We start from the raw sequence: 24346 nt of genomic DNA on the forward strand, positions 1-24346 counted from the left end.
AATTTTAGGAAAGTAATGGCGGAATTTACATCCTTTCTGCATCTAAATGGTGTCTGGATATTTCATTATTTAGATTCCTTCCTTATTTCAGCCCCATCCGCTTCTCAAATGCTTCTAGATCTAAAACTAGTCCTTCAGGTTTTCGGCTGGTTAATAAATCACCAGAAATCAGACCTCTTTCCTAATCAGAAGAAAGGTTTCCTGGGAGTCCTCCTCAACTCTCTGAAAATGACCTCTTCCAGAATAAAAACAGATTTCCATGCCATTAAAAATGTCTCTCTTCTGCAGAAACAGATACCACTCCATCCGAAAGATTATGACGATCTTAGGTCTCCTAACATCAACGATCCCAGCAGTCTTCTGGGCACAAGCGCATTTAAGACCCCTACAGCAGTTTCTCCTCTCTGTGTGGGACAAAGTCTAAGCTTCCCTAGACTTAAGGGTAAAAGTGCCGTCGGTGGTGAGGATATCGCTACACTGGTAGCTAATATGAAGCCGTCTCCAGAAAGGAGTCCCTTGGAGACCGAACCCTCGGCTAGTCATCACGACGGATGCAATAGTGAAGGCTGGGGAGCACACACATCCTCTTCTCTGGCCTGGGGCTGATGGTATCCTCTCATTTGCAAAAGCGTCTTTCAATCTGAGGGAACTGTCGGTAGTAAAAGAGGCGCTTTGGGCTCTTGAATCCTCTCCGCATGGAAAACATTTAAAGGTCATTTCAGACAATATAACCGCCATGACATACCTGAACAAACAGGGAGGAACTAGAAGCAAGAACCCGTACCGAGTAGCAGCTCAAATGTAGATGTGGGCAGAGAAAAACATCCTCTCCTTGTCCGCAGTCAATGTAAGAGGCAAAGAGAATATAGCAGCAGATTTTCTCAGCAGTGTCTCTTTGAGGGAGGGAGAGTGGAAATTAAATCCTTGTATCTTCAGTTAAATCGCCCAATGATGGGGGATGCCAGATCTAGATCGGTTTGCTTTAAGGGAGAACAATTAAGTCCCAGGCTTGTATTCCCTTTCACACAAGGACGATCGATTGAAGGTAGATTCTCTGTCTCAGAGTTGGCCGAAAACTCTCCTCTATGCCTTTCCTCCATTCTCCTTGATACCGAGGGTGTTGGCAAAGATCCAAGAAGAGAATGCCAGAGTAATTTTGATTGCTCCTCATTGGGTCAGAAGATCTTGGCTCCCTCTTCTCCTCCCAGCTGGCAGCAGGGAATTACTGGTCTCTCCATCCCTTATTGGACCTTCTATCTTAGGGACCAGTCTTTCATCCAAACATTCTTCAACTTCGTTCACATGAGGTCATTACGTCCGTAATTGGCGGACGTATTTCGGCCGCAAGTACCAGACCAAACACAGTGCAGGGAGCTGGGCTCCTAGCATCCTAGTTATGTACGACGCTAGGAGTCCCTGCCTCGCTGCCGGACAACTGTCCCGTACTGTAATCATGTTTTCAGTACGGGACTGTTGTCCGGCAGCGAGGCAGGGACTCCTAGCGTCGTACATAAGTATCATGCTAGGAGCCCGGCTCCCTGCACTGTGTTCGGTCCGGTACTTGCGGCCGAAATACGTCCGCCAATTACGGTCGTAATGACCTCGTGTGAACATACCCTTAGGAATATGGAATTTTCTGATGCTGTGATTTCAAATAGCCGAAAAAGTAACTTCCAAGATATATCTGAGTATCCTTTTTTCCCAGCACAAATGGGACACTTCATCTAGACCGAACATTGCATTGATATTAGACTTTTTACAAAACGGTCTAAAGGCCTAAAAACCAGCACACGAAGGGTGCATATACCAGCTCCGAATGCCTTTTTAGACTGTAAGTTAGCTGAGAATTATTTTGTTAAAAAGATTTTTAATGGGTTGTGAATGTCTAAATCCAGTAATCCATTCCACAGTCGTCGTCCGCCCTGGGTCCTAAACCTAGTACTATCCGTACGGTCTACTGCTCCCTTTGAACCAATATCTAATATCTCTCTCAGGCTACTAATATTTAAAACCATTTTTCTCCTAGTGATTGCAACAGCCAGAAGAATTGGTGAATTACAGGCTTTTTCCTATAAAACTCCATACTTTACAGTTTTCCCTGACAGAATCATTCTGAGACACCAACCTTCCTTTCTTCCAAAGGTTGTATCAAAGTTCCACTGCCAACAGGAAGTTTCATTACCATCTTTTTTCCCCAATACATCTTCTAGCAAAGAGCAGGAATACCATCACTTAGATGTCAGAAGATGTATTCTTGGCTACCTAGAAAGAGTCGCTGACTTTAGGAAGACCAACCATCTACTTGTCCAATTTAAGGGAAAGAACAAAGGAAAGGCAACAAGTAAAGCCACTATTTCCCGATACCAAAACATAAATGCTTCACCCCCAGTAGGTCTAAAAGCACATTCTACTCGAGCAGTTTCCAATTCATAAGCTGAAGGGCCTTCCACTCCTATTGAGCAGATTTGTCGGGCAGCTACCTGGGCTAACCCCTTAACCTCCTTCAAACATTAAAAATTGGATGTTTTGTCAGACAGGGACTTGTCCTTTGGGCATAAAGTCCTTTCGGCAGTTCTCTCTCTCTAAATTCAAAATCCTCTGTTATTCCTCCTATGAGTGCCGGTGCCGTTGTGGACGTGCCAAAAAAAGATGAAAATTACTCTTACCGGTAATTTTCCATAAACCTCCACAACAGCACGGGACCCCCCCCCCCCCCCATAGGTTTGTTATTTTACACCTAAATATTGAATTATTGTATGGAGGTACTCTGTTATTACTGGATAAAGTATGGAGGAGGGGCATTTTATTTCCGTGTCCATGTTATTTCCTGTCCCTCGATTGGCGGGGAATCTTCCTATGAGTGCCATTGTGGAGGTTTACGGAAAATCTAATTACCGGTAAGAGTAATTTTCATCTTTTCCTAAGGCCATTTTCACATCTGCATTATGGGTTTTATTGTTCTGCTCTGTCATAGAAGCAGAATATCGAGAATACAGAAATCGCCAGGTCCATCGCATGATTTAGAACCAATGATGCCTGACGGAACCTATTGACTTTAATGGGTTCCATCAGGTTTTCTTAATTTTGCCAGACAAATTAGCGCTATGTTTTACAGCAAAAGCCTGCTAAGCAGATATGACAGAGCCTCTGACGCAGATGTGAACTGAGCCTTATTATGTTTCTCCCATTTCTGTTACTACTTTTGGGCCATTAGGCCATAATCACGTGTGGTACTTTTGCTGCGTTTTTTGCCTTCTGGTAAATTATGCAGGTTTTGTACTGTAGTGTATGGGGTTTAATAATATTCGTACACATGATTGTGCCAGTTCTCCCCATTGAAGTGCTTTCTGAAGATATTTTGTCAGTATCTCTGCCCCAAAGGTAGTAGATTATAATGCTATTTATTTACAGTTCTCATGACCGCAGAGAGATAAATGAATGGATATTCCTGTGAATTATTTATTTTTATTTTTTCCCCACTGCTCATTCAACTATTAAGCATACAAAATAGTGGCAGAGCCATCAGATTCTTCTAGTTTTCAACAATTAAAGCAAGAAGTGTAGTTAAGTCAGATACTGATCTGCTTAAAGAGGCTCTGTCACCAGATTATAAATGCGCTATCTCCTACATAATCTGATTGGCGCTGTAATGTAGATAACAGCAGTGGTTTTTATTTTGAAAAACGATCATTTTTGAGCAAGTTATAAGCTAGTTTAGATTTATGCTAATGAGTTTCTCAATGTACAACTGGGCGTGTTTTTACTTTTTACCAACTGGGTGTTGTACATAGGAGTGTATGAGGCTGACCAATCAGTGACTAATCAGTGTTCTACACTTCTCATTATTCCAGCCCAGCATGATCCACAGCACAGTGTGATTGTGCAGTGAAACAAGTAAACACACCCAGATGTTACAAACACAATACACGCCCAGTTGGAAATAAGGGAAAACACGCCCAGTTGTCCATTAGAAAGGCTCATTTGCATAAATATAAAATTGCTCATAAATGATAGTTTTAAAAAAAAACAAACTCGTTCCTGTTATCTACATTGCAGCGCCGATCACATGCAATAGGATATAGGGATTTGATAATCTGGTGACAGAGCCTCTTTAAGTGAGCTATTGAAAAAATAAAATCATAAGCATACCGCCCAACATTTGAATCCCCATTCATGGGACATTTTAAGAACCTATCACCAATAGGGTACCTATTTAGTATTTTATTTTTTTAAATACAGCACCTTAACGACATCCAACGTACTAGTACGTTGTTGTCAAGGGCTTAACACAACACAATGTACTGATACGCTATGTTGCCGATTCGGGCTCAGAAGCTGAGCCCGCACCATCGCCAGCGGGTTTCAGGTGTATATTACAGCTGACACCCTGGGGCAAGACCAGGACCAGAGCTAGTCTCCGATCCGGCCGATTAACCCCTTAGATGCATCGCTCAAAAGCAAGTGTTGCATCTATGGTGTTTTCTAGCAGATCGGAACCCCGCAATGCAAATCGCAGGGTTCCGATGGCTGTTCTAGCAGACCGGAGGCCAAACAATGGCCTCCTGTCTGCCAAGTACGGAAGCCTGCTAGGTCCCGTCAGGAGGCGGGGCCTAAAAGGCTACCAGCCGCAAAAGAAAGATGGCTCAGGAGTTAAGCCTGCAAAATCAGCCGCCGGTGTCGGCTGTATGTTACACAGCTGTATATTAACCCCTTAGATGCAGCGATCAAAAGCGATCGTGGCATCTTAGGGGTTTGTAGAGATTGGCATCGACACGATGTGATTGTGAGGATGCCAATCGTTACTATGGCAACAGGAGGCCTAACAATGGCCTCCTGGTCTGCCACATACAATAGCCTATTAGGCCCCGTCCAGAGACGGGACCTAATAGGCTTTCTGTCGGTGAATGACTGACAGCTCTAATTCATTGCACTACGTGGGTAGTGCAATGCATTAGAGTAAAGGTCAGAGGTGCAGGCCCAAAAGTCCCCTAGTGGGACAAAAAGAAAAAGAAAAGTTTCAAGTTAATAAAAACAAACACTGCCTTTTTTCCTATAATAAGTCTTTTATTATAGGAAAAAAAAGAAAAGGTTAAAAAAAAGTACACATATTTGGTATCGCCGCGTCTGTAATAGACCCAATCTATAAAACTATAATATTATTTTTCCCGCACGATGAACACCGCAAACATTTTTTAAAAATAGAGATTGTCATTGATTTTTATTTATCACCACCTCTCCAAAAACATGGAATAAAAAGTGATCAAAAAGTCCAAAACAGTACCAATAAAAACTACAACCGGTCCCGCAAAAAAAAAAGCCCTTACACCGCTTTTTATTGTGCAAACGCTGAAAAACTTCAACTATACATATTTGGTATCGCTGTAATCGTATCGACCATCAGAATAAAGAAACATTTTCATTTATAGCCCATGGTGAGCACTGTAAAAAAAACAAAAAACCTGTCAATTGCTGGTTTTTGGTAAACTTGCTTGCCAAAAAATGGAATAAAAAGTGATAAAAAAAATTGTGTGTACGCCAAAATGGTACAAATGAAAACTACAGATTGTCAGGCAACAAATAAGCACTCACACAGCCCTGGTGGAGAAAAAATAAAAAAGTTCTGGTTCTCAGAATATGACAACACAAAATGTGCAGATCGTTCCAAAAGCAGATCAGATTGGGCACCATTTATCAGTGCGACACTGGCCACACATCTGCGGATTACTATTTATTTACCGCATTATTATACCCTCTTATTATGCCCTGATGTACTCCGAACAGCTTACATATTCCTCACACATTATAAACTGAAATACCAGTAAAACCCCAAACAGAACTACTACCAAGCAAAATCTGCACTCCAATTGCCAAATGGCGCTCCCTCACTTATGAACCCTACAGCGTGCCCAAACAGCAGTTTGCGTCCACATGTATGGCATCGCCATACCCGGGAGAACCCGCTTAACCGTTTATTAGGTATTTGTCTTCGGTGGCACAAACTGGGCACAACATATTGTGCACTAAAATGGCATATCAGTGGAAAATTGCAGTTTTCACTTCGCACCATCCGCTGCGCATTAATTTCTAATGAAAAAACACGTGGGGTGAAAATGCTCACTACACCCCTTAAAATGCCTTAGAGGAGGCGCATGCGCGAAGCTCAAGGGACAGGACACACCTGATGTGAACTCCGCTCCGGCAGCACTGATTAAGTGGTATTAGCGCTGTCTTTCACAGCTCCTTAGCAGCCAAACAGTCCGGTAAGGTGCAGCATGACCCGGACCAACAAATCCAAGCCTTTGAGGACCGGTGACTCCAGCCCCTTCTCAAACTATACCGGAGATCTTCCGCATCACGAGGCAATCCATCATGGCCGACCCGGCCGCCGCTCAGGTCAGTGAGAGTCTGTCATCGGTGGACGCTTCCCCACCACCCTCACCTCCAGCAGCTATAACCCACACACACTGATGATTTATTCAGGAATATCGCAGCATTGTTCCGAACGGAATTATCATAGGCGGTGGCTGAGTTTTCCCGCCAAATTCAGGAAATAGGTCAAAGTCTCTGACATGGAGACTATAGCGGACGACATTGCGGATGCATTAGAGACAGACCGCAGGGATATCGATTCCCATGCAGCTCAGTTGGAGGCACTGGAATTTAAATTGGAGGATCTGGAGAACCGGTCCCAGAAAGGGAATCTGCGGGTCAGAGGCCTGCCGGAGACCATTACGGACTTGGAACCCACTCTCACCACGCTTTTTCGTACCCTTGTGATCCAAGATGACATTGCTTTATTTCGTATGGATAGGGCTCATAGAGCCCTGACAAGACCACGCAATCCGGATTTACCGCGTGATGTGATATTGAAATTTCATTATCCGGAAGCTAGGGATAAAATCCTTATGGCGGCACGGAATCATTCACCTTTACCAGGAATGCAACCCTCTGTCCATTTATATGCGGATTTAGCACCCTCCACACTCCAACGTAGGAGGGATATGCGGGACATCACTCAAGCTCTACAGACGGCTCGGGTCCGTTACCGCTGGGGATTCCCCTTTTCGCTTAACTTCCAGACGCACAACAGAACCTATGTGGTTAAATCGCCGGCAGAGGGCCGAGATGCCCTACGTTGTGCTGGAATCTCAGTGGTTCCTGCTTCAGCCCTCCCGCCCCGACCTCAACGACCGGCTAGGAACTGGACACCCGGGCCGAGAAACTCGAACACTCCTATCAGACAGCCCGACCCTCGTGGGCCCTGAGGACACATACTACAAGGATCCTCTTCTCTTGGCATTCAGATGAGTATCATACCCTATATTTATATTATTTCTGTATGTTACACCTCATCTAAGCCTACTATGCCATTTCTTGTTCCGGTGGACTGTACGGCTAGATCTTGTAACTAGGCTTCGTGTTGTCGGCCACCATGCTGGCCTTATCTATGAGAATTGCTGAAACAGAGATGTGTACCCCGGGAGGCACTATCTGTTTGCGGAATACTCCTCAGATTTTTTTGGACATTTGTTCATTGTTATTTGTTCATTAAGTTTCCCCTGTCATATATGAGCCTATATGTGAAAAGTATAAGTCACTTATTCATACTTTACTGTATGCCTAGTATCTCTCTTCTCTGTGTAATTGCCGGGCGTATGCCACTTCTTTACTGGTATTATGTGTAGAGTACGAAGTCATAATGTAAGGGGATTCAACTCCCCGCAGAAGAGGAGAAAAGCATTTCTCTCCTATGTTAAGCACAACCCGATGTTATTTGTTTGCAGGAATCTCATTTCACGCCCACATCTCATCCTAAATTCTTTCATCCCCGGTATACTACCTTTTACTCCTCTAACCTTCCCTCTAAATCACGGGGAGTGATCACCTTAATTAAGAATAATTTCCCTATTCATGTCACTGAAACTAGAATAGACCCTCAGGGCAGGTTTGTGATCATACTCGGCCTGTTATATGACAAAGTCTTATGTATTGTGAATTCATACGCTCCGAATGATGATCCGCTTCTCTTTTTTGAATGTTTGCATGATAGCTTACTCTACTGTACCAACATTTAATATGGAGTGGAGATTTTAATTTTGTACTAAACACTACACTAGACCGTTCCTCACCTGCTCCTTGCAGGCGTACGCGTAGTCAGGCAGCTTTGATCACTAGGATCCTGAGCTCGCTCTACTGCGGATACGTGGAGAGAACATAATGGGGGTATACGTACTTCTCCCCGGCCCATCGTCTATATACCCGTATTGATATGATTCTTGCCTCCACTAACTCCCTCCCCTTATTGGCCTATTCTAGACATGTCCTGTCAGTCTGGTCTGATCATGATATAGTTCTAGCTGAATTTGATTTCTCCAAACGAGGTACCATGCCTTTCTCCTGGAGGCTCAACGAGTCGCTTTTATCTAACTCCAATGTTCAGTCACAGTTCCAGACTGAGCTCTCTCAATACTTTACGGATAATGCCACTCCTGATGTTAATTTACATACTGTGTGGCTTGCCCATAAAGCATTTATAAAGGGTAGGATAATGGCATTGGCTTCTCAATGTAAAAAAGAACGGTCCCAGGCCCAGAATGCTCTTGAAGCTGAACTTGTCCGCCTAGTGGCGGCCAATCAACGAAGTCCTTCATTTTATCTTATTCGTGCTATTAAAGATACCAAGCTTGACATGTTATTAACCCACAAGACGGAAAAGGCCCTTAGATGGACTCAGTCAAAATACTATAAATGGGCTAATAAGCCGGATAAACTTATGGCCCAGCAGCTTAAAGGCACAGTGTCACGAAAAAATTTTTTTTTACATCAGTTTGATTTTAGTGTTTTATTAAAAACTTTTATATTTATTTGTGTGTTTGTGTTTTACTTTTTTTTATTTTTTAACTTTTTCTTCCCTATGGGGGCTGCCATTTTTTTTTCCATTTCTGTATGTGTCGATTAACGACACATACAGACATGGAATACGGCAGCTACAGTCCCATAGTGAATGCGAATGGGGCCCTTTCCATCCACTATGCTGTACGCCGTCTGTGTGGGAACGGCGCATGCGCCGCTCCCACACAGTCCAAGTTGAACTGTCCGGCGCCATTTTCCTGTAGACCGGAAGTCGCGGCCGGACAGTAAGATTACTACTTCCGGTCGCGGCTTCCGGACTTGTGCACTTGGTGCGGCGGTAGCAGACGGAGCGGACGGACCAGAGGGAGCGGCGGCGACTGGAGCAGGTAAGTTATTTCTGTGTATGTAATTGTTTTACTGTGTGTTTACTAGTGTATGTAAACCTACTACACTGTGTGTTAGCTCAAAAAATGGCGACACACAGTGTAGGAGGTTTGACCGTTCAATCCCCTCGTTTCTCCCGGCACTAGCCAGGATAAAGGAGGGGGGGATTCTGAGAACTCACTAGAGCGAGTGAGTTTTCTCAAATTTTGCAGCATAAAGCAATGTGGTTGCTTTACCACATGCAAAGCTGCAATTTTGGGAATTGCTCCATCTAGTGACCAGCACTGGGAAATATTATAAATTAGAATCTAATTTATAATATTTCCTGACTCGTGAAAAAAATTAAAATTAGAACAATGTTTAATCACCTATACACTAATTGTTTAACTAAAAAAAAATTCATTTTTTCTAGCGTCACATTCCCTTTAAGGCTCGTCAGCGAATCAACCAGGTATTTCGTATCCAATCATGCCCAGGGCAGACCACCTCTAACCCAGACCATATTCATGCTGCCTTTACCACTTTTTACCAATCTTTATTATGCCAACTCCTCTCCCCTTTCTGAGACTGCGGTGAGGGACTTTTTAGCTTCTGTCAATATCCCTTAACTTCCCCAAACGGCTATTGATTTTTTGAATGCTGAGATTTCGAGCGATGAGCTGGAGGCCACAATTAAAGAATTTAAACTGGGGAAGGCCCCGGGACCTGATGGATTCACAGCCGTATATTACAAAAAATTCTCCCAACAATTAGTCCCCATATTTTAAATTTTTGTACGGATCTGATGAGGGGTCGGCACATGCCCACTGAATTCCTCTCCGGAATGATAACGGTTATTCCCAAACCCAACAGGGACCCCTTGATGACTGGTAACTATAGACCGATCTCTCTACTTAACCTAGATACTAAAATATTTACCTCAATTTTAGCCAGACGGTTGAACAAGTTTTATGTCTCATTTAATTCATAGAGATCAAGTCGGATTGATTCCGGGACGGGAAGCACCTGATAATGTTAGGAAAATACTTAATACTATCCATTCAGCTAATATTTCTAAATCCCAGATGGTCCTTCTCGCCTTAGATATCGAAAAAGCTTTCGATTAGCCTTTCCTGGGAATACCTATTTAAAGTACTGGAAAAGGTCTGTATCGGGGACCCTGAGGCGCACCTTAAGTTACCAGCTACCACACTTCATCCCATACCTATTCGGAGAGGCACTAGGCAGGGATGTCCCCTCTCACCAGCCTTATTTGCATTTGCTATGGAGCCCTTAGCGGAAATCATTAGATGCAATCCAGATAGAACGGGTCATCATGTTGGAAACAAGGAACAAAAGTTAAGTCTCTCGGCTGACGATCTCATCCTCACTCTCACTAAACCACTGACTTCCCTCCCAAATCTGATGGCGGCCCTCAGCTCCTTCTCCGCAGTCTCAGGTCTTCGTGTGAATCAATCCAAGTCGGAGGCCCTATATTGTAACGTCCCACCTCCCCTGCAAAAACTAGTGGAGCTGAATTTTGGCTTTCACGCTCAAACACATTATCTTCCCTATTTGGGCATAGCTCTGACCCCCTCCCTTGATACACTCTATAAACATAATTACCCCCAGTTGTTTAAGGCCATTAGGGCTGATATGGCTAAGTGGACTAAATTACCGATCTCATGGGTGGGTAGAATTAATACTATCAAAATGGTTACCCTCCCCCGATTGCTTTATTTATTTAGAACCCTCCCTATCCCCCTTCAGAAGGGTGATCTACAACTCCTCCAGAAAGACATTTTTAAATTCATTTGGAATAAGCGTCCTAGGATAACGACACGTATCATGATGTACCATAAAAGAATTGGGGGTCTCTCCGTCCCTAACCTGCTGCACTACTACAAGGCGGCTAGGGTGGCTCAATTATTATTGACACATCTCCCACCAGATAGGGAGCCGGTATGGGTTTCCTTAGAGGTGGCTCAGTTGGCACCATATTCTTGGGGCGCACTGATGTGGATGATATCGCCCCTGCCGGCCACATTAAAGAATATCTCTCTACTTTCCTACCATTCCCTACTCCTATGGCGCTCCGTTCGATTCAGACATGGTTTGCAATCCCGATACTCCCGCTGATTTCTGTGTTTGGGAATCCGGGGTTTCCCTCGGGTCTCCAGTGCTCAAATTTTCACTGGTGGTGCTCTAAACATTTAACCAAAGTTCATGATTTCATTAGGGAGGAACGTTTGATCTCATACGTGCAATTCACTGAAGCCCATACCCCACCTGCACCTGAGTACTACCAGGCTATCCAGCTGTTCTCTTTTTTTACACAAGTTAATTCCTGCCCAAGTTAGTCTGTCATACACCCCTATGTAAAAAATGTTACTTTACTCACCCTCTCGACTGGGTTTGTTGTCTATAGTATATGGTATCTTTAATACTCCACATCCGGACACCAAATTGCCATATATGTTGAAGTGGGAGAGGGACATGGGTGCCACGCTCTCGCCTGCACAGTGGAGACAATGCTGTGACACAATAAGTAACGGTAGCTGGCAGGTATCATTGGTTGAGACGTCCACGAAAGTGCTCCATAGAGCTTACTATGTTCCAGCAATGCTTCACACCATCTACCCTACGGTTTCGGCCGGTTGCTTTAGAGGATGTAGCCTAGATGGTACTATGTATCATATTTGGTGGTCTTGCCCTCGAGTGTCGATTTTTTTTTTTTTTTTTAAACTCGTTTTATTGAAGGAGATACATAAACACCATGATACAAGACATTTCTGGGCCCCCGCACAGCGGACATGCCCTACATTAAATACAAAAGTGCGTGTTACAATATCATATCAGCAATGCATGGCATTACAATCTCTTTCAAATTTAAACAGGTAATAAACTAAAACATAGTATACAAAAAACCTTTTCACAATCGTTCATAGTGCATGGTGCTCCATATTTTAGAAGCAATAATATATCACCATATGCAGAAGACAGAGATCTCACAAATCTCGATTCCATCTAAGCGATCTAGGGTACCTATAATATCGCATCTCATCTTAAAGCTTATACATTACCCAAACAGATAGGAGAGGCAACCTCCTCCCTTCCCTTTACAACACACATTAAGTGGGGGCTGCTTCAAGAGCCCTAGATAAAGCATTGTTGGAATAGGATGTGAGTTCAGAATTACACCACTGATCCCACACCCTATGAAATTTATCCGGACATCTTCTATTAACATACACAATTCGTTCATAAGGTATCATGGAATTAATCATTTCTATCCACATAGATTTAGTGGGAGTACGAGGATTCATCCACCTAATAGCAATAGCCTTCCTAGCTATAAATAACGTCTCTCGAAGGCACGTACGTGTTGTATGAGCATACATCCCATCCTCCACCAATCCAAATAGACAAACTCCTGGTTCCAGTCTAACTGGAACTTCCAATACCCGGGATAACAGGTCAGTAACTTCAGTCCAGAAAACCTGAAGCAGAGGACATTCCCATATCATGTGATGAAAATCCGCAGGTTCATAAGGACACCTATGACAACTGGGGTTAGGCCGTCTACCCATTTTAAAAAGACTGACCGGGGTAAGATAGCTCTGGTGTATGATGTAGAGCTGTATAAGCTTGTTGTTAATAGCAGGAGAGACGAATCTATGTGACTCTAGTAGATCCAATCTAGAATCCTCATCTAGGGATGGGATCAAGGTCTGCCACCTGCCCATTGCTGGGAGATCCGCTTTATTTGCCTTCGCATGTATAAGGTAAGAATAGATAGATGAGATTAATCCTCCAGGTCCCTGTGATCTAATAACCCCAATCAAGGGATAGGTGGAAATAGGTGTTTCTCTTCCCCTATACTGGGTCAGTAGTGAATGGCGCAATTGTAAATACTTATAGAAAGCTCTTCTCGGAGCTTGATAGGTTTCCTCAACTTGAGTAAAGGACAGCATCACATTATTCACAAATAGATCTCCCACCGTATTTACCCCTAGTGTCGACCAAAATGTATCATCCTGTGAGGAGAGTAACTGATCTAGTGCCTCATTCTGCCATAGGGGTGTTTCCGCTATTATTTGGTCTTCTCCTGAGATCTTAAGTGCCGCCGACCAGACATTACGAGCCACCCTATGTATCGGTAAAGATTTCCTACTAAGGGGAAGTGAGGGTTCTAATACAGGCCAGAGTTTAGGAATATCTAAGTATTTTGCCAGACATAGTTCCAATCCTTCCGGTACTTCAGGTGACACCCAGGCAGCCATATACTTGAGCTGACCCGCCAGGTAGTATAAATATAAATCAGAGAGGGCCATTCCCCCTAGATCTCTGGGTCGTTGCAATTTTGCTAGCTGTAGCTTAGATCTAGAAGATCCCCATATGAATTTAATTAGTTGCGAGTCTATTTCTTGGAAAAATGCCCTTGGGATATATACAAATATGTGTTGCAGAATATAAAGACATTTAGGCTGAACCACCATTTTGATAAGATTGATACGTCCTGCTACGGAAAGAGGTAATCCTGACCAAATCTTAAATTTGTCTCGAAACATCGGTATTAGGGGAGCAACATTTGCCTGTATCATGTCAGCATCCAATCTCGTGATTTGAATTCCCAAATACTTAAAACTAGGAACCACCCTCAAACCCCCTACCAATGATCCCACCATACCATTTCTGCGCGGGGAAAAGTACATCAGACACGACTTGCCCCAGTTAATGGACAGTCCAGAAAAATCTCCAAACCTATCAATTATGGTCATTGCTTCATCTAGGGACTCATCAGGAGATGACATAAATAGCAACAGGTCGTCAGCATATAATGCCACTCGGTGTTCCGCAGAGTCTAGGGGTATACCCCGGTAAACCACATCCGATCTAAGTCGAATAGCTAAGGGTTCTACAGCGATTGCAAATAATAAAGGTGAAAGCGGACACCCCTGTCTGGTACCACGAGCCAAATCAAAGTATGGGGAGAGCTGTCCGTTTAAGAACACCGCTGCTCTGGGATGAAGATACAATAAGGAGACCCAATGACAGAACACAGGGCCAAATCCAAACCTCCGCAGAACTTGAAGTAGATATGGCCATTCAATAGAGTCAAAGGCCTTTGCTGCATCCAAAGATGCCAAGGCCCAGTCCGCACCCTGCCGCGATGCAATCTGAGAAACAATTTGGACTCTGCGTAGGTTGTCCGACGTACTTCTCCCCTGTATAAACCCGGCCTGATCAGGATGGATAATAGAGGGCATAATACCATTAAGTCTATTTGCCAATACCTTAGTTTAAATTTTATAATCTACGTTAAGTAATGCTATAGGCCGATAGGAAGAACAGTCCAAGGGATCTTTATCTGGTTTAAGTATCACCACTACTGTGGCTTCATAGAAGGAGTCGGGCAGGGACCCCGCTAACAAGGATTTATGGTAGGTCTGAAGGAGTTCTGGGAGTAACTGCTCTTGGTATTTCAAATAAACTTCTAAAGGTATTCCATCCGGTCCCGAGGCTTTCCCCTTAGACATATCAGTCACTGCCTCATTCAGCTCTTCTATCGTGATCATACTATCAAGTAGGAGACTCTGTTCATTAGTTATAGAGGGGCAGGGGACAGATTCACAATATACCTGCAACTCTTCTGCCGTTTCCGTAGTTCTAGAGACATATAAGTCTTTGTAAAAATCAGAAAATGCAGAAAGTATATCTGACGTAGCAGTGAGAATAACCCCATTAGGGCTTCTAATTTTCAAGATAGCTGGGGAGGAAGTATTCTGATGGATGAGGTGTGCTAACAGGCTGCTGGATTGGTTTCCCTGTTCAAAATACTTCTGGTTTGCAAAGAACATTTTACGCTTGCTTTTTTCCGTCAAATACAGCAAATATTGTCTTCCCGCTTTTAACCAGCTGACCCTATTGTTCTCCGATGGGTCCGAGACATAAGTGGCCTCTAGTACCTTGCAGAAGTTAGCTAGTTCCTGTTCCCTTTTAACCGATTCCTTTTTAATATAAGAAATGGAGGACTGGAGACAGCCCCTCAAATAGGCTTTTAATGCATCCCAGTAAGCTGAGTGATTTGTACCATTTCCGTTGCCCTGTGTGTAAATATGAATTTGATCGGGAATGCGATCCTGCTGGGTAAATTGAGTTAACCAAAATGGATGTATTTTCCTACAGATATGGCTCCTTCTCTGGGACGTAACCAATTTAACCATCATAGGGGAGTGGTCAGAAAACACCCGGGGTAAATGTTCTACAGATGAGAGCATCGAACATGCTCGTACATTACCGCAAATGTAGTCAATCCGGGACAATGCATTTCTCCCCGGGGTATAACAAGTATATTCTAGAACATCCGGCCACATATACCTCCATATATCATGCCATCCCACCTCTTCCAGAAATAGCAATAAAGAAGGGGGTCTAGCTATACCGGGGGGATCTGTCCCCACATCCGGACGAAATCTGTCCAATGTAGGATTTGCTACAGTATTATAGTCTCCCATGCAGAGGACCGTAGCTTGGGGATACTCTGATGCAAATTTGGCTGCCTCATATAGTACCGCTAGGGATTGTGTCGGGGGAATATAAATACCCAGTATGACAAAAGGATGACTCTCTATCCAGGCATGTACAAAAATATATCTCCCATCTGGGTCTTTTTGCATAACTCCTGGCTCCCACCTTAGGGACTTGTGAATTAACAAGGAGACCCCCCTGGAATATGAGGAGTGCGTGGAGTGAGCTGACCATTGTATCCATGGCTTCCTCATAAATTTAATAGTGTCTGACATTAAGTGCGTTTCTTGCAAACATATTATTTGCGGGCCTCTTGCTCTGATCTGTGAGAAGATTTGATTGCGTTTACGTGGCTCTCCCAGTCCCCGCACATTCCAAGACATAACACTTAGAAACATCATGCACCGCTAAATGAACGATCCTTAAAATACAAAAGTAGAAGATTTAACAAAACAACAATAGTAGGAGGGTGAACTCAGTCGCCCTATCAAGAAAATCTTCCGAACTAGGGGAATATATCCCTTCTGAATCACGGGGGTAGCCTGTGTGAGACTGGAAACTCCACACAGACTATTACTCCAACTTCCCTCCTCCAGCGTCTCCAACCCACATAAGACAGGTATACAACCCGTCACATTAGAACCCGCAATAATATGGAGTATCTAGTCGCCTCAGATCGGTCTAGCAACCCATTCATGGACAATCCCAATCCAATATCAACAATATAAGCAAAAGTAAAATACAGTGGTTAGAGAGAGCATACATTCAATGAAAACGTATCAGATATGCATATATTATACCACAACGCAGCAACCTGGATCAACGTCAAGAGAAGAGGATAATAAAAGTTCCCGGAGCAGTCCTCAGCTCCACAAAAGTCCCAGAGTCTCCGTGTCCACGATTCTAGGTGTCGGATAGTAAAACCACAATCATGGTCTGGGGCCTAGGTTATTTCGGCTGTTCAGCCATTCGTCAGCCTCTCCCGGAGTATTGAAAAAGATAGATTTATCATGATGTACAACTCTGAGCCGTGCTGGGAAGACCATGGAGTATTGAATCTGAAGATCTCTCAACCGTCGTTTAATGCCGACAAATGTAGCTCGAGCTTTCTGGAGTGCTGCAGAGAAATCTGGAAAAATCGTGACCGTAGCGGCGTTGTGTGTGATCTGGCCTTTTTGGCGCGCAGCTCTCAAAATGGCGTCTCTATCTTTGCTGCTGAGTAAGCGAACCAACATAGGCCTAGGCATGGCCCCTGGCGGTGGTGGTCTGGCGGGAACGCGATGTGCTCGTTCAACCGCATAGGCCGCAGACAGTGTAGCATCAGGCAGCGTATCTTTGAGCCATTGCTCCATAAATGTCCCTGGATCTCTGCCTTCAGCACGCTCTGGCAGGCCCAGGATACGAACATTATTCCTGCGCATCCTATTCTCAAGATCATCCGATCTTTGCGCCCATGCTTCTGCAGCCCTTTCCAAGGCCCCGATTTGCCGCGCCACAGGAGCAGAATCATCCTCTATTTGCGAGATCCGAGTTTCGGTATCACGAACCCGGTCTCTTAGCTTCTGGAGATCCTGACGCATCAATCCAAGGTCCACCTTAACCTCATCTATTTTCCCAGTAAGAGAAGTAGTAGACTCACGTATAGCAGTCAGGAGCTGTGCTGTGACTTGTTTCAGTGATGGTTCCGGATCCTCATCTCCCTGAGGGTCCGCCTCGTCATGCTGCTGTCCAGGAGTAACGGCGCCATGATGGCTACTTGCTCTGGCGAACTCTTTAAGGCGGTCCGCGGCCGCCGAATTGCGTGTCTTGCTCATTTTGAGCTCTCCTCTACTGTGCCTGCGATTGCCCCACGTTCAAGAAGTTTTTGCGGGAAGTTTTACAGCAGGATTAATGCAGAAACACCGGAGCCGGGACGGAGCTCTCACAGCATGCGACTGCTCGCGGCGGAAGTCAGCCACGCCCCCCGAGTGTCGATTTTTTTATTTATTTTTTTTTTGGTCAGATGTCTGTACTTTAATCTCCAATATCTGCCAGTTTACCATGCCAAAACGGCTACCTACGTGTCTATTGGGAGCTATTTCTCCCAGAATGCCTAACTCTAAATTTAAGCTTGCCCAGTTTATATTCCTGGCTGCTCGAATTTATATAGCTTCCAAGTGGCGTACAGCTGATCTTGATTTCTCTATGGTTATTAATAGAGTTAATCGTATCGCTATTTTTGAAAAATTGGAGGCTGTGAGAACTGACTCACTCCACCTCTATCGTGCGGTGTGGGACCCATGGCTTTCCTCCCCTCATTCACCCGATTTTCGGTATACTATTACCTTATAATGTGTAATCCTCCTCAGTGATACTCTGTGCGCTCTGCATTTCTGTGAAAAATATATGCAATTTTATGTTATGACTCAGTTGTTTGGTTTCTATTTATCCGCCCTATGTCCCTCTTTCCCTATATGGTCTCCCTATTTGATACAAGTACTTCTCCTTATATCCTCCTGCGTGGGGACTGTTTTCGATTCACTTTACCCTTACCATAATTGTTTTATCCAATTTCTAACCTAATATACCAATAAATGTCTTTTGAAACTAAAATGCCTTAGAGGTGTAGTTTTCAAAATAGGGGTCACTACTTGGGGATTTGTTTTACTATTTACTATTTTACTATTTAGTATTTGACAATTGCAGGCCAATGCTGTGAAAATCACCAAAATATACCTCAAATGCGCATATTGCTCTTCACTTCTGAGCCCTGTCATATGTCCAGGCAAATGATAAATGCCTTGAAGGGTGAAGTTTCCAAAATGGAGTCACGTCTTGGGGGCTTCAACTACACTCTGGTACCACAGGGTTCTGCAAATGCAACATGTCGCCCAAAAACCAAGCCAGCAAAACCTGTATGCAAAATAGCGCTTCTTTCTGAGCTCTGCCCTGTGTCCAAACCGCCGTTTATGAGCCCATATGGGATACTGCTGTAATCAGAAGAAAATGCTTTTCAAATGTTGTTGTGCTTTTTCTTCTTTATTCCTTGTAAAAAAAAATGTAAAATTACCACGTTTTGTGAGGAGAAAAAAATTTAATTTTCTATTTCACAGCATAAATCTACTAAATTCAGAAAAAAGCCTGTGGGGTTAAAAATGCTCACTATACCCCTTGATAAATTCCCTTAGGGGTGTAGTTTCCCAAATGGGGTCACTTTTGGGGGGTTTCCACTGATTTGGTCAGGCAGGGGCTTTGCAAATGTGACATGGCACCCAAAAACCATTCCAGCAAAATCTGCATGCCAAGTAGCGTCCTGCCTTTCTGAGCCCTGCCGTGTATCCAAACAGCAGTTTATTACCACATATGGGGTATTTCCGTACTCGGGAGAGATTGCTTTACAAATGTTGGGTTGCTTTTTCTCCTTTAACCCTTGTAGAAATTAAAAATGTCAACATTTTTGTGGAAAAAACTTAGATTTTCATTTTCACGGCCTAATTCCACTAAATTCAGCAAAAAACCTGTGGAGTAAAAATGCTTACTATACCCCTCGATAAATTCATTCAGGGTTATAGTTTCCCAAATGGGGTCATTTTTGGATGGTTTCCACTGATTTGGTCCCGCAGGGGCTTTGCAAATGTGACACAGCACCCGAAAACGATTCCAGCAAAACTTGAGCTCCAAAAGCCAAATGGTTGAGCCCTGCCGTGGGTCCAAACAGCAGTTTATCACCACGTGTGGGGTATTGCCATAATCGGGAGAAATTGCTTTTCAAATGTTGGGGTGGTGTTTCTCCTTTGTCTTGTCAATATTGAAGATTTCTACATTTTATTGGAAAAAATTTAGATTTTCATTTTTACATCCTAATTCCACTAAATTCAGCAAAAAAAACTTTTTCAAATGTTGTTGTGCTTTTTCTTCTTTATTTCTTGTAAAAATGTAAAATTACCACGTTTTGTGAGACGTTTTGTCGTCAGGCAACAGCCTAGGTACGACTGCAGTCCCTGCACCACCTGATAGTTACTCCCCAGATTTTCATCCAAAAAAAAATAATATTGCACTTTGGTATTTTTTGCTTTCTGCAATAATACTATTGTGTATCTGGCCCTGACTTGAACCAGGAGAAGTGTGAATTAATTTAGTAGATTCTTAAATCATGTATCTTGTCCTTCAAACAGGCTATTAATGAGCAATCTCTTTATTAATGAATACTATTGAAACATTTATAGTCCTATTGTGAAATATTGTTCGTAATAACCACGCTTTACGTGTATATAACTTATAATGTGACATTTTATTTTATTACAGGAAGCCTTTCTGCTCTTCTGCGATCAAAATGGGGACCTTTGAAAGACAATGAACAAACAATTGGATTTTACACCAAACAGATCCTTGAAGGCTTGAAATATCTTCATGATAATCAGATAGCACATAGAGACATAAAGGTCTGTGTTCTTACAGCACTATGTTTTTGTTTTGAGAGTGTACATTGTTTAGTTCATGTTGTGTCGTAATGTGCACCATTGTGTGGCGCTGAGCCAGGAATAGAGCATAAAATGGTCGAAAAATGCTACAGATCTTTGAAGCAAAAAGTATGCTTGTACATAAACTTGTACAAAACAAGCATGTTATAAACACCGTTTACTCTTTAGACCAAAAAAGACAAAAAGATGCAAAACGCAATTGTAATGTATCAAATATAAGATTTTTTTTTTATTGCAAATACTAAAAATAGAGCATATAAAAAGGTCTACAGACGCACTAACAGAAAGACGACCATCAAAAAACTCCTGCAAAAGAGTACTCAACAATGTATACATGAGTCAGAGAATGAGGTATAGCGTACACAGACAGACCAAGTACAAACCAAAAACTTCAGATTAATGTATGGATACATGTTCAACAATGGTCTGTATAGGAGGAAAATACTGAAGAAAGAGTAACCATACTGACCCATTTAACTAAACTGTATTCTTATTTTTTTGAGTTAAAATAGGCAACAGAACAGACTGACTAAAGCCTCATTCACACGACCGGGTCCGAGCGTTGGCCAATAAAAACTGACGTTTTTCCCGGCCGGTTTGCATCCGTTTTGAATCCGTTCCGGGCCGTGTTGCCGTTTTTACTGGCCGATTTTGAGCCGTTTTGCATCCGTTTTTTTCCCTGTCCATTTTAAAATCGGATGAATTTCATTTAAATTTGTTGCCACACACAGCCCTCTGTAGATAATGCCACAGCCCCCCTGGTAGGTAATGCCACACAGCCCCCTGGTAGGTAATGCCACACAGCCCCCGGTAGGAAATGCCACCCAGCCCCCGGTAGGAAATGCCACCCAGCCCCCGGTAGGAAATGCCACCCTGCCCCCTGCAGGTAATGCCACCCTGCCCCCTGCAGGTAATGCCACCCTGCCCCCTGCAGGTAATGCCACCCTGCCCCCAGCAGGTAATGCCACCCAGCCCCCTGTAGGTAATGCACCCATCCCCCCTTCCAGGAGAAGTCACTGACTTCAATTTCCATATATGGACAGTTTGATCACTCACTTCTTCTGTAGCGGAATCCCCGGCCACATGGTCGGTGATTCCGCTTCAGAAGTGAGTGACATCGCTGTGTCCATATATGGACAGCAGTGTAGTCACTCACTTCTGTAGCGGAATCCCCAATCCCCGGCCGGGGATTGGGGATTCCAACTCCTACAGGGAGCAAAAAAAGCACCTCCTCCTCCTCACATGCACTCTGCACTGTGAGGAGGAGGAGAGAGTGCAAGCGACGGAATACATGGCCCTCACTCGGGACACATTCCGGTGATGGCCGTGTATTACCCGGCCCCATAGACTTCTATGGGGGCCGGGTAAACGGCCGAAAATAGGGCATGTCCCATTTTTTGACAGCCAGGTTTCCCGGGCCGTCAAAAAATTGGTCGTGTGAATAGCCCCATTAGGGGTCTATTGTTCCTAATGCAGACGTGTGACGGCCGATTTTGAACGGCCGTCACCCGGCCGGGAAACCCTGTCGTGTGAATAAGGGCTAAAGTCTAACTACAGTTGCAAATATCACTTTTCTGTAATCTAGTAAAATAAACTTGCCGCTGTGCAACTTCCACCTGAATACTCTATTCTGCATATTCTGATTTACTCTTCCTATTCACAGCTGTCAGTAATTTCTTAATTGGTGACCACACTCTGTCTCTCTCTATACATGTAAGGGTATGTGCACACACACTAATTACGTCCGTAATTGACGGACGTATTTCGGCCGCAAGTATTTAGTGTGTGTGCACATACCCTAAGGGTATGTTCACACGCTTAATAAAAAACATCTGAAAATACGGAGCTGTTTTCAAGGGACAGCGGCTCCTGATTTTCAGTCCTTTTTTAAATCAAACTCATGCTTTTCACTGCATTTTTTACGGACGTTTTGGGAGCTGTTTTCCTATAGAGTCAATTAAAAACGGCTACAAAAATGTCTCAAGAAGTGATATGCACTTCTTTTTCGCAGGCGTTTTTTAACACGGCCATTTTTCAAAACAGGCGCGTAAAAAAAAGGCCCGTCGTAACAGAACGACGTTTTTCCCATTGAAATCAATGGACAGATGTTTGGAGGTGTTCTGCTTTTGATTTTACGGCCCGAAAAACGGACGAAAATAAGCCATGTGAACATACCGTAAGAGTCACAAATATAATTGGTTACTGCCAGTTATTTTGTGCAGAACACATGATACAGACCGGAAGACCCATAATGGTGTCCTAGTGCTGCATGCCTTTCTGTTCATACTTTGTAAACTACAATTAGTGTTTGTGCCCGGAAAAGCTCTCTGTGAATACGCCGAACTTATCCATAGTATGATTTCTGTCACCAGAATAGACAATAAAAACTGCATACACTAGTAAATAGATCTCCTAGACCGGATAAAGCTGGTGTGCTTACTTTGAAAATCAGAATGTCAGAATGGCCGTATAACCCTTTTTCAAAGTTTTCGTGATATTAAAATTAGCATTTTATGAGTCTTTTTTTAAACACTCCGTATAGAGTTAGAGTGGGATAAACATTGATGGCTTATTAGGATATACCATCAATGTTTGATTGGAGGGGTTTGACCAAAAATACTTGAATAGTGCTGATCAGCAGTACCCTATTTAAAAAGGCTCCTTCACTGATGATGCCAGGGTGTAGTTTCCCACTAGTCACACATTGATAGCCTATTCTAAGGATACATTCATTTAACTAAGACAGTGCTGTACTGAAGTTCTTAAGTCACCGTTCACCTCAGTCCCGGTCACCAATAGGGTTCACAAACTAATTTCCCCATCACACACACACGTCATTTTCATAGGGCGCCATTTACCCGATCAGTGTGTTTTTCGAGTGTGGGAGGAACCAAGAGGAAACACACACAAACACGCCGGGGACATACAAACTCCAGGCAGATGTTGTTGGATTTAAACTACCTAATGTTCAGCACTGTGCCTCGTAAACTATGAAGTGAGCGCAGTGGCCCACTTCACTCAGCTGATCAGTAGGGGTGCTGGCCCAAACCGATGTAAGGATAAGCCATCAATATCAAAGTCCTGGAAAACCTCTTTAATCACTGCATGAATGAGATCCGATAAGTTACAAATCTCTTCTTTACTTTAGGGTGATAATGTCTTAATAAACACCTATAGTGGTGTGCTGAAAATCTCTGATTTTGGTACGTCAAAGAGGCTTGCTGGTATCAACCCAAATACGGAGACATTCACTGGTAAGACTATTCTGCATTCTCAATAAAACATTTATTTTTTTCTAGCATACCTGCCATCACTGTTTTTCCCTGCAAGAAAAAGATTTGTTTCCACTATACATTTTTATTCATGATCAATGATCGTGGAGCTGAAAAATTTACTGCATTAAGTGGATATATGAAAACTGTCAATGTAGAGTAACAGCAGACACACCAATAAAAGGACTACAGTGTGCACATATGTGCCGGTCAAGGAGCTTTAGCAACAAGTAATATTATAGTTCATGCCTAGTGCCACAATTGCTTGTTATGTTACCTGGGCCTGTTTGTGTAGGTAATAAATAAACCTATGCACTTTTGTTAAACATTCTTAAAGCGGTTACGCGCGCAGCCCTTTCATAAAATTCTTTGCTCCTAATGCTATTCTTCATGCTCATCGCATATTAGTTACATATTAGCTCAGAAATGCTACAGCACAAATTAATTTGTTTATTGAAGTGTATTTGCCTTTAAAACCTTTTAAAATATTAATGAATAAGAGCATTAGAAATTCTCTCAATCACAATTATTATCAGAAATGCTTCACCACAGGAGTACGTCATACATCAATTTAAAGCACCTGATTTTTTTTCCCAACGAAATTTGTGGAGATATCATTTGACATCTGTGGTAGAGATGAAAAGAGCGGGGAGACCTTTATAATGTAGATCATCGTTATTAATGCCATTGGAAGTATAAGTTATGAACCTCCACTCCATGTATCACTTATTTTATATGACAAAGCTCCATAAATTAAAGGAAAACTAAACATAGAAAATACACAGAAAAATGACAACAAGTCCAGCAATACCTTCTCTAATTTCCTGCTTTCCTTTTGATCCTATTTTGTCTCAGATAGCAATTAAA

At 43.1% G+C, this 24346-nt stretch overlaps 1 protein-coding gene across 2 annotated transcripts in view; it reads left to right on the plus strand.

Annotated features, from left to right (window-relative positions):
• MAP3K5 (mitogen-activated protein kinase kinase kinase 5) overlaps nt 1–24346 on the plus strand; it is a 282518-nt gene that overhangs the window by 202463 nt on the left and 55709 nt on the right. For both annotated transcript variants that reach the window (XM_075862477.1, XM_075862478.1), the window contains exons 17-18: nt 20032–20168; nt 23356–23461. In XM_075862477.1, coding sequence (XP_075718592.1) covers nt 20032–20168; nt 23356–23461 — 243 coding nt within the window. The remainder of the gene's footprint in view (nt 1–20031; nt 20169–23355; nt 23462–24346) is intronic.

This window comes from Rhinoderma darwinii, chromosome 4, assembly GCF_050947455.1.
Source record: "Rhinoderma darwinii isolate aRhiDar2 chromosome 4, aRhiDar2.hap1, whole genome shotgun sequence".
Classification (NCBI taxonomy): Eukaryota; Metazoa; Chordata; class Amphibia; order Anura; family Rhinodermatidae; genus Rhinoderma; species Rhinoderma darwinii.